This window comes from Geotrypetes seraphini, chromosome 4, assembly GCF_902459505.1.
Source record: "Geotrypetes seraphini chromosome 4, aGeoSer1.1, whole genome shotgun sequence".
Classification (NCBI taxonomy): domain Eukaryota; kingdom Metazoa; phylum Chordata; class Amphibia; order Gymnophiona; family Dermophiidae; genus Geotrypetes; species Geotrypetes seraphini.
This window is the reverse complement of record NC_047087.1, coordinates 99007920-99020462: the sequence shown is the minus strand read 5'-3', so window position 1 is coordinate 99020462 and position 12543 is coordinate 99007920. Positions and strand designations below refer to the sequence as shown.

Sequence of the window (12543 nt, the reverse complement as noted above, 5' to 3'; positions counted from 1 at the left end):
GGGGTTCTTGGAAAGTCTCTACTGCTGGCCTCATTTTATAGCACTGAAGCTCCCCCAGTCCCATAGCAGCAGAGCCTCTTCACGCCTCCCCCTTGGAAGGGATTTTCCAAAGATATCCCATGCCTTGCTTTTTTCTTTGGCAGCCTCCTCCTTCATCATGTGCCCAGAGGTTTAGGTTCGATCAGATGCAAGAGGCAGTGCCCCCACTACAGGACTGGTCCCTCCCACATCCAAATGGTCTTGTTCTGGGCGTTTCAGACTTGGATGAAATTTTGGTCAAAAATGTACTATAAAGATAGACATCCTGACAGTTTGGGCATCCCAATGCCTGCCTGCCTGCCAGCCACTAGGCCTGTCTGCCTACCTACCTGACTGCCACTAGGCCTACCTGCCCTGTGCCCTGTCCTGGTCTACCACTAGACCACCAGAGGGGGGACAAGGCAGTGCGGTAGGACAGGGTACACCATTTGGTTCAGAATTTTTTTTTCTTGGCTTTTCCTTTTCTAAATCTAGGGTGCATCTTATGGTGAGGTGCATCTTATAGAACAAAAAATACAGTATGTACTGTTTCATTCACATCTTTAGGTGGAGGGGGGATCATGCTTGCATCCCTTCAGTGGTCATCTGGTCAGTTTGAGCATCTTTTTGGCACTTATTTGTTGTTAAAACTGCGTCTAGCCCCAGATGTCTAAATTGTGCCCTGGACATATTCTTAAATGTTCCATTAAGACAGAAAAATGTCTATGGCATAAGCTTACCCTAACCTCAAACACAGCATGCCTCTAACATGTCCCCTTGAGATTTAGACAAATTGCGGGTGAACAGCATAGATGTTTAGAAAATAGGTTTTGAAAATAGTGAATTGAAAGGGTTAGACAAGAAAAATGTTCCTTTTTGCCACTTTCTGGACATTTTTGAAAATGAGCCCCACATTCACTATATTGACTGGCTAGATATGGCACTCGTGGTGGTGGGGGTAGATTGGCTAAATAGGGTACTCACAGGGTCACCTTTCAGTTGCATTAATTCTATTAACTTGATTTTATTTTCCTAGCTGTGGACAAAATTATGATTTTCCTTTTTCCACCTATATATGTGTGTGTGTGTTTTTGGTTTTTTTTTTACTAAGAAGTATGATGTTATTCTATTTTTTTACTAAGAAGTATGATGTTATTCTATTTTGAAATCTTAAATATATAATTACAAAAAAAGAATAGCTCAGCAGACTGGAAAAATTTTGATCTGCCAACCTCTACGGTGTTACGTATGAATTATGCATTCCATTTCTCTCTCTCTCTCCTGGCAAGCCTCAATGACAAAGCAAAGTTGTCCTTCATGAGGTAGAGCTGGTGAAAAAGTTGACATAATTTATCAAAATTTAAGCTTTTCTCTAATCAGTACAGTAACGTACCTGACAGGTTTTCCCAAGACCCATCTCATCACCCAAAATACAGCCATGATAGTTCTTGAAACAGTGAACTAGCCAGTTTATTCCTTCCAGTTGGTAGGGTCGTAGCTGAAGACCTAAAATCAACACATAGAGGTACTATAAAATCCACCAAAGCTGAACATTAGAACCAACAACTGTACAAAACATAATATAGAGACCTCTCAGCTAAGTGTAGCCAGTAATACTGCAGCAGGACCATAAGGAAGGGAGAGGGAGAGGGAAAGGAAGGATTGGAGATGCCAGATTGTGGAAGGGGAGAGCGTGACAGAAGGAAGGAGAGAGATGCCAAGACAAGGGGTGAAAGAAGGAAGAAAGGAGAAGAGAGAGATTCCAGAGCAAGGAGGAAGGGGTGGAGATAAAGAGGAAACAGAAAAATGAAGAGGGGGTGAAGTTGAAATGAATCATGTATAAAGGAAAGAAGGGGCACAGGCTAGATGTGAGGGGCAGGGGTAGAGAGTTTATGGAAGGAGCAGAGAAAGGGTGTGGACGGTGGATGAAAGGGGGCAGAGGTTGGAGAGAAGGCAGAGGCTGGAGGGAAAGAAGAAAGTCAAGAGAAGATGAGAAAAGCAGAAACCAGAAAAGACAAAAGGTAGAAAAAAATATACGGCCCCCCCCCCTTTAAGCAAGCTGCGCTAGAGGTTTTTAGCATGGATCGGCATGGTAAATTCTCCAACGTTCATAGAATTTGTATGACTGTGAGAGCACTTACCTCGCCGGCCCACACTAAGGGCTCCTTTTATCAAGGTGCGCTACGAGGGTTAGCACGTCGGACATTTCATCACACACTAACCCCCGCGGCACACCAAAAAACTAACGTCTCGTCAATGGAGGCGTTAGCGACTAGCGCGGCAGGCGGTTGAACGCGCAGTATTTTGCGCGTTAACCGCCTACCGCAGCTTGATAAAAGGAGCCCTAAAAACCTGTAGTGCAGCTTGATAAATAGGGGGGGGGGGTTGTTGTTGCTTTAGAATAAAGTAGTATCGTAGCTGTATTGATAAACACTTATAAACAGAAAATGGAAATAAGGTAATCTTTTTATTGGACTAATTTTAATACTTTTTCTTTACTAACTTTCAGAGACTAAAATCCCCATCCTCAGGTCAGGATAGGATACCGTAACAGCTGTATACTGTACTGACCTGTGGAAGGAGGTTTTGGCCTCTGAAAGCTAATTGAAAAAATGTACTAGTTCAATACAATGGTATTTTCTATCTTTTGTTTTATTTCTATTTGTTAGTTTGTAAAGTGGTGATTGTTATTTGTCTTTTTTTTTCAAATTTGCATAGCTATCTTTATATTTTGCACAGTATTAGCGGACATGTATCACTGTTTCTGATTCTGTGCTGTTGCACTGTATGCAGAATCTGGCTTCTTGGAGGTTCAGTTTAACTTTTATCTACATATGTCTAATTTTATTTAGTGATATCTTATTCCATACTGGGAGAGTGTATCTGTGTTCTATGAGTGTGAAAAAGACATGGCTTCCTGTTAGCACAGACTGTGCAGAACTGATCTGTACTAATCTGGCTTTAGTTTCACAATGGGTATATTATCAGTGTTTTCAAGATTTGGTAAATTTTGTCAATTAAACAGATCATTTATCACCGGTAGGTTGTTAGAAATGATCCTTATTTTTCAAGATTACATTACATTACATTAGTGATTTCTATTCCGCCATTACCTTGCGGTTCAAGGCGGATTACATCCAAACTAAAACAAGAATTACATTCAAAATTTGAAGGAATAGAATAAGCGATGACATAAAATCTTTAAGGTAATAAAAAATAAAGAGTTACCAACGGGAAATAGAAGTCTTTAGGAGATAAGAATAGGGTGAATTATGGGGTTTTAGATAACGTTTGGTAAATAGAAGAATATTAGAGAATATAAGATGGTTGAGTAATTTCTTTTGAGTATCACTATTCATATACAATAATAACACCCTGGTTTCTAAAGCATTTTCACTGAACTACCAATTAGTGGTGTTGGGTCTTTTCACCACATCTTAATAGATATCACACTCTGACGCACAGATAGTTTCACCTCCATTTTGTCGTATTTTAAGTTTTGGCATCTCCCAACATTCCACAATACATCTTTTTATGAGATATAATACGCTCTTTCTTGCATGATCAAAAGACAAGCCACATTCTGTTTTCACTTTAGTGGTCACCATTTACTAGAACACTCTTTCAAAACACTTATGTTTACAGTTGTCTCTCACTTAACAAGGCCCATGTCGAGTCTGTTAAGACTTTTTTATGATCTATGTGGGCAAGTTTTTATACTATATGAAGATGTATAAAATGGGGGCCGCCGCGTGAGCGGACTGCTGGGCGCGATGGACCACTGGTCTGACCCAGCAGCAACAATTCTTATGTTTGGAAGAAATAAAAGAAAGTCAAGAACACAGTGTTTTCCACAGACTGTTTTTATTTGGATACGCAAAAAAGCAAACAGGTTGCTAGGAATTATTAGGAAAGAAATGGAAAATAAGACCAAGAGTATTATAATTCCTCTGTATCCCATCCTCATCTTGAGTACTGCTATATTGTAGCTGTATTGATGTTTTTAAATGGAAATAAATCTTTTTATTAGACTAATTTTAATACTTTTTTTACTAACCAGGTCAGGACAGGATACCATACCAGCAGTATACTGTACAGACCTGAAGAATTAGATTTTGGCCTCTGAAAGCTAATTTAAAAATGGATTAGTCCAACAAACTGGGATTTTCTTATTTTCCATTTTTGTTTTATTTCTATTTGTTCATTTGTTTTCAGAGGCCAAAATCTCATTCTTCAGGTCAGTCTTTGTTCATCAGTAGTCCGGGAAGGGAAGCTGGATTGATGCTTGCACCCCCCCCCCCCCCTTTGCCAGTCTCTCTCCCTTCACGAGTAAGCCAGATTGCTGGGAGAACAATTGCTACTCCTCCCTTCAAGGGAAGCCCAGGAGGATGCTAATACCAGTACATCTCCCTGCAGTGCTAGCTGGGGAGGGACAATGTTGCTAGTCTCTTCCACTGAAGGGGGAAGTTGATACAACTATTTTCAGAGTGATAGGTGGGCAGGGGAAAATTGTCAGCAGCGGCAGCTGGTTTGGATGCTCCCCTTCAGACAAGCAGGCATTGAATAGGATACGCCGATATATATCCATCTTCTTTCAGAGACAGCTCAGATGGATGCTAGTCCCCCTCCTTGCAATATTGGCAAATAGGGTAATGCTGCAAGTCCCTCTCCCTGAGGTGTCAGCCAGGGGACACAGAAGCTCCTGGTCTCTCTCTCTCTGCAGGTGTAAAACTCGGGGATATGAAACGGGCTGCCACTCACTCTCCAGAGAGAAACAAAGAACAAGTTTTGTTGCATATAAATTTCCATATGCATATGAATCCACTTCCCTGCAGTGGCACCCGATGATGGGACAGAAGGGAATGGTCAGTTCTTCTCCCTTCAGGGTAGCTCGGCAGGGTGATGACGCCGGAGTCCTCCCTGTAGCGAGAAACAGAACGTCACCCGTCCCTCTTCCTGGAGGGCTTATAAGAAGGCGGGGAACGGGATGCTGCGTGTACACACAACGCAGGCTCACTGCCCCTCTCCTTCTAAAGAGGCGGAGCGAGAAAGGGAGGGAATAGCGCTAGCGGGACCCCTCCTGAAGGTAAAGAACTCAGAAGAGCGAGGCCCGTTTCCTCCTCCCGACCGGTACTGACCTGTCAGGCCACAAGCACTCAACTCCGCCTCCCCGAACCTTGTACGCCGCTCTCCAGGAAGGAGCCCCCGCACCCTCCGCACGAACGCAGACATGACGCCAGGCAGCCCGCTCAGAGTGACGCCACCAGCGGAGCTCCACCCACTTCAGAGAATACAGGGGGCGGTGCGAGGAGAGGGAAAGAAGGGAGACAAGGGGCGGGGACGAGAAAGACGAGACAAATAGGGTGGAATGGTTATTACGAGAAAAAGATGGCTGTCTAGAAATGAGAAAAGAACACAAGAAAAGCACAAAAGTTAAAGTCCTGGGTAATCCTGCTTTAATAATGGACCCAATGAGAAAGAGCAGAGGGAGGGGAAGGGAGAGGTGGAGGTAAAAGAGGGTGTAGAGGCGACAAAGAAATGGGAGGGGAGCCGGGATGGAGCAGTGGTAGAAGCACTTATCATAGGGGTCAGGGTGGACCTCCATGATCCACCCCTGAAAAATGCCTCTGCTATAGAGCAGGAGACGCTGGATTTTTCAGGGGGGGTCACTGACTGCATGCACTTGTGGATAGTAGAGCTTCCTGATTCAGAGAAAAAAAATTTGGATTCGATTCGATTTGGCCTACTGAATAGATTATTCAATTTGATTCACTTTCAGTGGCACAGCTTTTTAGGCTTAGAGTTGAATCAATTTTTATTGTACAATAAATAAGCCAGATTAATACAGATCAATCCTGCACAAATTCTAACAATGCTGTCCTTTTCATACACACAGAAAACATAGATAAATCCTCACCCAGTATGGAATAAGTAATCACAAACTAAAGATAGGAATATGTAGGCAAAAGTTAAATTGAACATCCAAGAAGCCAAATTCTGCATACAATGCAACCCAAGTTTCAATTTTATTAAAATTTGATATACTAGAAACAGAGAAACATGATGGCAGATAAAGACCAAATGGCCCATCTAGTTGGACCATCCGCAGTAATCATTATCTCTTTCTCTTTCTGAGAGATCCCACATGCTTATCCCAGACCCGTTTGAATTCAGACACAGTCTCTGTTTCCACCACCTCTTCTGGGAGACTGTTCCATGCATCTACCACCCTTTCTGTAAAAAAAGTATTTCCTTAGATTACTCCGGAGCTTATCACCTCTTAACTTCATCCTATGCCCTCTCATTGCAGTTTCTTTTCAAATGAAAGAGAATCAACTCATGCGCATTTATATTACGTAGGTATTTAAACGTCTCTATCATCTCCCCTCTCCTGCCTTTCCTCCAAAATATACAGATTGAGATCTTTAAGTCTGTCCCCATATGCCTTATGATGATGAGCCTTCTCTGGACCGACTCCATCCTTTTTATATCTTTTTGAAGATGCGGCCTCCAGAATTGTACACAATATTCTAAATGATGAGGTCTCGCCAAAGTCTTATACAGGGGCACCAATACCTCCTTTTTCCTACTGGCCATCCTTTCCTTATGCAACCTAGCATCCTTCTAGCTTTCGCTGTCACCTTTTCAGCCTGTTTGGCCACTTTAAGATCATCACACTCAAGTCTCGCTCTTCTGTCATGCACCCCCTAAACTATACTGTTCCCTTATAAATTGTGTAAGCGGTGTACATAATTTTTAAAAAAACTAATATTAAATTAAAAGGTAATCACAATAACAGAGACAAACACATTAGTAGGAAGAAAAGGGAAGAGAAATAAAATATTCAATAGGAAAGAAAGACATTAAAAGGGAAACACAAGAGGGAGGGTATTAGAATCCTGTCGGATAGTAAAAGCTTAGAGCGATATTAGCAGTCAAAAGTATCTTTAAACAAAAATGTTTTAAAATTTGATTTAAATTTTGTAAGAGAGGAATCTTCTCGAAGGTGCAAGGGCGTACAGTTCTATAGTGAAGGAGCAGTGACAGAAAAGATTGATTTTCTGATCATATCATATACTGTGTGTCAAGTTGATGGGATCTCTAATAAATTATGATTGCTTGAACGTGGTGATCGTGAGGGTATATATGGAGTAAGATATCTGTTAATGAATCCTGGGGATTTTGTCATTCTGGTTTTAATACATACTGTACAAAATATAAAGATAGCAGATGTAAATTTGAAAAAAAACTGACAATAATCACCACTTTACAAATTAACAAATACAAATAAGACAAAAATGGAAAATAAGACGATACCATTTTATTGGACTAATCCATTTTAAAATTAGCTTTCAGAGGTCAAAACTTTATTCTTCAGGTCAGTACAGTATACTGCTGTTACAGTATCCTAGTCATCCTCTTCACTCTCTTCTTTCCATCCAGTGCCTGTCCTCGCTCTCCCTTCCATGTATGTGCCCTCTCTCTCTCTCTCTGCTCCTTCTATCCGCTGTGTCACCATCCCTCCTCCCGTGGCCCTGCCTCTCCTTCTGTCCATCTTTTCCCCCTCTGTTCCCTTTCTCTTCCTATACCCCTCATCCCAGGGATGGGTGCAACTTGGCGGGCCTGGGCGTGGATCTGGGGTTCCGGATTTTACTAAAGTAAAATCTGGTAACCCTAGGACAGAACAAAGCGTGTGTGGAGACCTCTCTCTAAAGGAAAATAGTGAGTGAATAGACTCTGTGTAAGGCAGTGACCGTGTGGAGTGTTTCAGCTTGGCAGGAAAGATACACTGGTCCTACTTAGCTATCCTTTTCCTATCAAATGTTTGCAGTTCAAGTCTATATTTCCAAACTAGAATTTTATTAATTGTAAACCGCTCAGTTAGTTTGCTCTTGAGCGCTATATAAGACTTGAATAAACTTGAAACATGAACAAAAGCATCTTTTCCAAAGATGCGGAAGTTGTGGAAACAGAGGTCAGTAATTATCCCCAAAATATAGGGTCCAAAATGCTTAGCAAGACATCACAATTCAATGCCTTAGAACAGTTTCACCTTCAAGTAGCAATATAAAATTATTAAATCATTAAAATTCAGTTAAAAATATCTGAAATAGTTCTGTCTTGAGATTCTTATGAAACCTCTCATAAGAAGATTGCAGCCTAACAGAAAGATGAAGACCATTCTACTACTACTGCTTTCTTTGTAAGTAAACACAGATTTAAGTAATCCTTTCTATTTTATTCCCCTGAAAGAAGGAATTATCAAGGTCAAAATAAACTGTAACCTAGATATCCTTCTTCCAAATGGAATTTGAATTAGTACTGTAACACCTTCTGGTGCTAAGCCATACAATATCTTAAACATCAAATCTCCTAGCTTATGCATTATACGGGCATGTATTGGAAGCAAATGTACTGCAGCTAAGAGTAGAGTCACATGTTCAAACCAAGATTTTCTAAAGATTAACCTTATTGCTGTGTTTCATAAAAGTAGTATTTTTCAGCAACCTTACTGAAATTCCTGAATAAAGAGAATTTGTATAGGTGCCATTCCATGTCAAATAGTCTAAGCCTCCACACTTGACCATCTCAGAAGTTGATGAAATTTTTACTGGAAGTACAATAGGACATGTAATAAATATGTGCAAAGTCTTAGGGCAAGATCTCAACTTCTTCCAAAAATAGGGGTCTCGTTACTTTTTTCATCCAATGGAAGATGGTGAAAAAACTGAACTGTTTGTTCAGGTTGTGGAAAGGATAGTTGTTCAACCAAGGTAAAAGTCATATTTCCAGTACAACTTTTTGTGCTGGATCCAAATATACCATTCAGATCACTGGTGCATGCTTTGGTGTATCACTGGAAACCACAAAGTTGATAAAAAAAAGTTATGCACAGGCAAATATTTGACACAACATAGCTCCTGAACAGAAAGCACAACAGGGCTCAAATTTTAGGAACCAGAAGAGATTATGGCCAGTTACTGTCCCATAAATTTTTAGGCCCACTGCACTTTTCTTTTATGAGCTAAATCTTTATTAAGATTGTTGAAAAAATTTTATGCAAATTATCATCTATATTTAATGTCGTATATAACAACTGCTTGAAACAAAAAATGGTCAAGGACCTCTTGAATATAAAACGCAACACACAGAATAGGTTCCTTGTGCAATTGGTTTTGTATATGTCACGAGGGAAAGACCTCAGAAGCCTGCACCAACCACAGAATATTCAATTCTTGCAATGGTTTAACTCAGCAGGACAGGTTATCTATCATCGGTCACAAAACCCTCTACACATTTTTTACACACCAAGCGTTCTATAAAGAAAAAGTGATTAAGATACCAGAAATTCAAACTGGGAATTGGTGTGTAGAGGGTTTTGTGACCTGTCCTGCTGAGTTAAACCATCGCAAGAATTGAATATTCTGTGGTTGGTGCAGGCTTCTGAGGTCTTTCCCTCGTGACATATACAAAACCAATTGCACAAGGAACCTATTCTGTGTGTTGCGTATATAACAACTGCACATCCTCCAATCTCTTTCTTTCTTGCACCATTTGAAAGAGCAATTTTTGGCTACAAAACTCGAGCTACATTTTTGACCCATTCTTCATAATAGCTGAAAATACACCAGGATTTTAACCTGCATTTACCACCCACTCCCTTTTACAAAACCACAGTGCAGTTTTAGCATCGGCCACATCAGTAACAGCTCTGATGTTCATATATGAGCATTGGAGCTGTTACCGCCACGGTCAACACTAAAAACCATGCTATGGTTTTGTAAAAAGGGGGGTGGGTAATATTAAAATAATGTTGGAAATGTAGATAGACACTGGAATAATGAGAGAAACTTTGAATTGGAAATTTGTGGCTTTCTAATAACTAATTTTTTTATTAAAATGAAAAATTAATGTGATTAAATAACAGTATGGTTAGGAAAGAGTAACAATTTCAAAGACAAATTGTGCTTCACAAATACTTCAAATGCTGCTCATCATGCAGATAGCCTGAATACAAGACTTCGTTCCTTTCATCTAACTGCCCCATAAGCCTGGAATAAATTACCTGAGTTTGTCCGCCAAGCCCCTTCACTTACCTTGTTTAAAAGCAGACAGAAAACCTACCTTTTTGATATCCTTTAATCCATAACCCTCCTCCCCACCATCCTAGTCAGCAGATCAACCATTCCTCTTAACTGTATCCATGACATCATGTTTGTCTGTCTTGTCTGTTTAGATTGTAAACTCTTTCGAGCAGGGACTGTCTTCTTTATGATTCTGTACAGTGCTGTGTACATCTGGTAGTGTTATAGAAATAGTAGTAGTAATGGACAACACAGTTTGTATTGCTTTCCTGTTGAGGTTGTCATTGAAGCTTCAAGAACCATAAAAATATGTTCCTCTGAAACCTTTTTTAATGGGCCAATGAGAGGATTGAGCAGGACCTTATAGATGAAAAAATAAATTAAGGCTCTCCCCCCCCCCCCCAGCTATCAATTCCTAGCATGCTCACACACCGACACCAGAGTAGGACGTGTAGCTTCCATCATTAAATCCAACCTCAACCCAAGATTAATAGATGCTATCACACTAAACACACTTGAATGCCTCATCTTTTCAGTAGGACACAACAGTGATCCTATACAGTAATAACCTTGATATACAAAGCTTCCCATTCACTGATAACTATCCTGGATGACCTTCTAGCCATCCTTGGCAAGGCGATGATCTCTTACAACCAGATTGCCATCCTAGGAGACTTTAATTTCACAAACTACCCAAATGAGACCAGATCCTCAACGGATTTCCTTCTATTGCTATCTGACTTTGGCTTCCACCAAATAGTTTCTTCACCGACCCACTTAGCGGGTCACGTACTAGACCTAATCTTCACCCTCCCTTTTGTCCTTTCCCTATATGTTCTCTTTCTTACTTGATAAATTATAGTTCTGTCTTTCTTCCCTCTTGTTTCTGTTTGTTTTTTGTATTGTTTGTAATGTTTTGAATTATGACTGTTGTTTCAAAAGATGTATAGTTACCCCATAAACATTTTTAACATAATGTTCACCACCTAGAAGGTCAATTGGGCGGTTTATAAAATTTTTGAATAAACTTGAAACTTGATTCAAAAAGACTCTACCAACACAACAACTACCAATTGATCCAACGAACCAGTACCCTGGTCTGATCACCATATTATCAAATTCAACCACTCATGCACAACGAATCAACCACCACCTAAGAAACAACCCCGGCAGAATCTCTCCTTGGGCCTTTCTAACCTAGCAAGAACACTGAACTCAAATAACAAATCCATCAATGAAGCAGCCACAACCTGGCACACCCAAGTAGAAAACCTCTACAAGAGCCTAGCCTCAGTTAAAGAAATTAAATGCTAGCCCTGCAATCTATCCTCCCCTTGGTTCACGTACAAACTAAGAACTAATAAAAGAGAACTAAGGAAATGAGAGAGGGAATGGTGCAAATCCAGACCGAATGGCGACAAATCCAACTGGAGGAAACCACATGAAAAATACAAACTAGCTATACTTGATCCAACAACTAATAAAATCCCCCAACAGATCAAAGAACCTCTTTACATTAAGCAAAAAGATATTCTCAGCACCACAAGGAGACAATCAGCACCTGAACACCAACCTCGACAGCGAACCACTCTCCGACACTAGTACCCTTCCACCCAAATACCGATGGGAGAGATAGGAAGAAAACCAGGAGAGGGCAGAACCCTGGAATACAAGGGCAGCCTATCAAGGAGTAGGCGATGATCAACAGTATCAAAGGCAGCAGACAGATCGAGAAGGATGACGATAGAGTAGAGGCTTTTGGATCTGGCCAAGAAGAGGTCATTGGAAACTTTAGTAAGGGAAGTTTCTGTGGAATGCAGTGGTAGAAAGCCAGAATGAAGCAGATCCAGAATAGCATGGGATGAGAGGAAGTCCAGGCAACGGTGGTGAACAGCATGTTCAAGTAACTTGGATAAGAAGGGGAAGAGGGAGATGGGGCGATAGTTGGAGGGACATGTGAGGTCCAGTGAGGAAAGGAGTGGAAAACAAAGATGAAAATATTATCATGCCTTTTTATTACTCTATAGCGTGGCTGCACCTTGAATATTGTGTGCAGTTCTGGTCATCACATCTCAAAAAAGATATAGCAAAATTAGAAAAGGTACAGAGAAGGGTAATGAAAACAATGAAAGGGCTAGGACGACTTCCCTATGAAGAAAAGGCTAAAGCAGATAGGGCTCTTCAGCCTGGAAAAGGGATGGCTCAGGGGACATGTTAGAGGTCTATAAATACTGAGTGTATAAATACTGAGTGTAGTGAAAGTGAATCACTTGTTTACTCTTTCCAAAAAATACTAGAACTAGGGGGAATGTGATGAAAATACTAAGTAGTAGGTTTAAAACAAACCAGAGAAAATATTTCTTCATTCGATGGGTAATTAAACTCTGGAATTCTTTGCCGGAGAATGTAGTGAAAGTGGTTTAGCACTGAGTTTAATAAT

At 40.6% G+C, this 12543-nt stretch overlaps 1 protein-coding gene across 5 annotated transcripts in view; it reads right to left on the bottom strand.

The window, feature by feature from the left end:
• The window catches only part of CHD1L (chromodomain helicase DNA binding protein 1 like), a 175917-nt gene that overhangs the window by 146234 nt on the left and 17140 nt on the right, over positions 1-12543 (bottom strand). For 4 of the 5 annotated variants that reach the window (XM_033940408.1, XM_033940411.1, XM_033940410.1 and 1 more), the window contains one exon: positions 1412-1524. In XM_033940408.1, the coding sequence (XP_033796299.1) occupies positions 1412-1435 (24 nt within the window). In that variant the 5' untranslated portion in view covers positions 1436-1524. Of the gene's footprint in view, positions 1-1411; positions 1525-5156; positions 5311-12543 lie in introns of those variants that run through there. The other variant, XM_033940407.1, reaches the window with a different exon arrangement.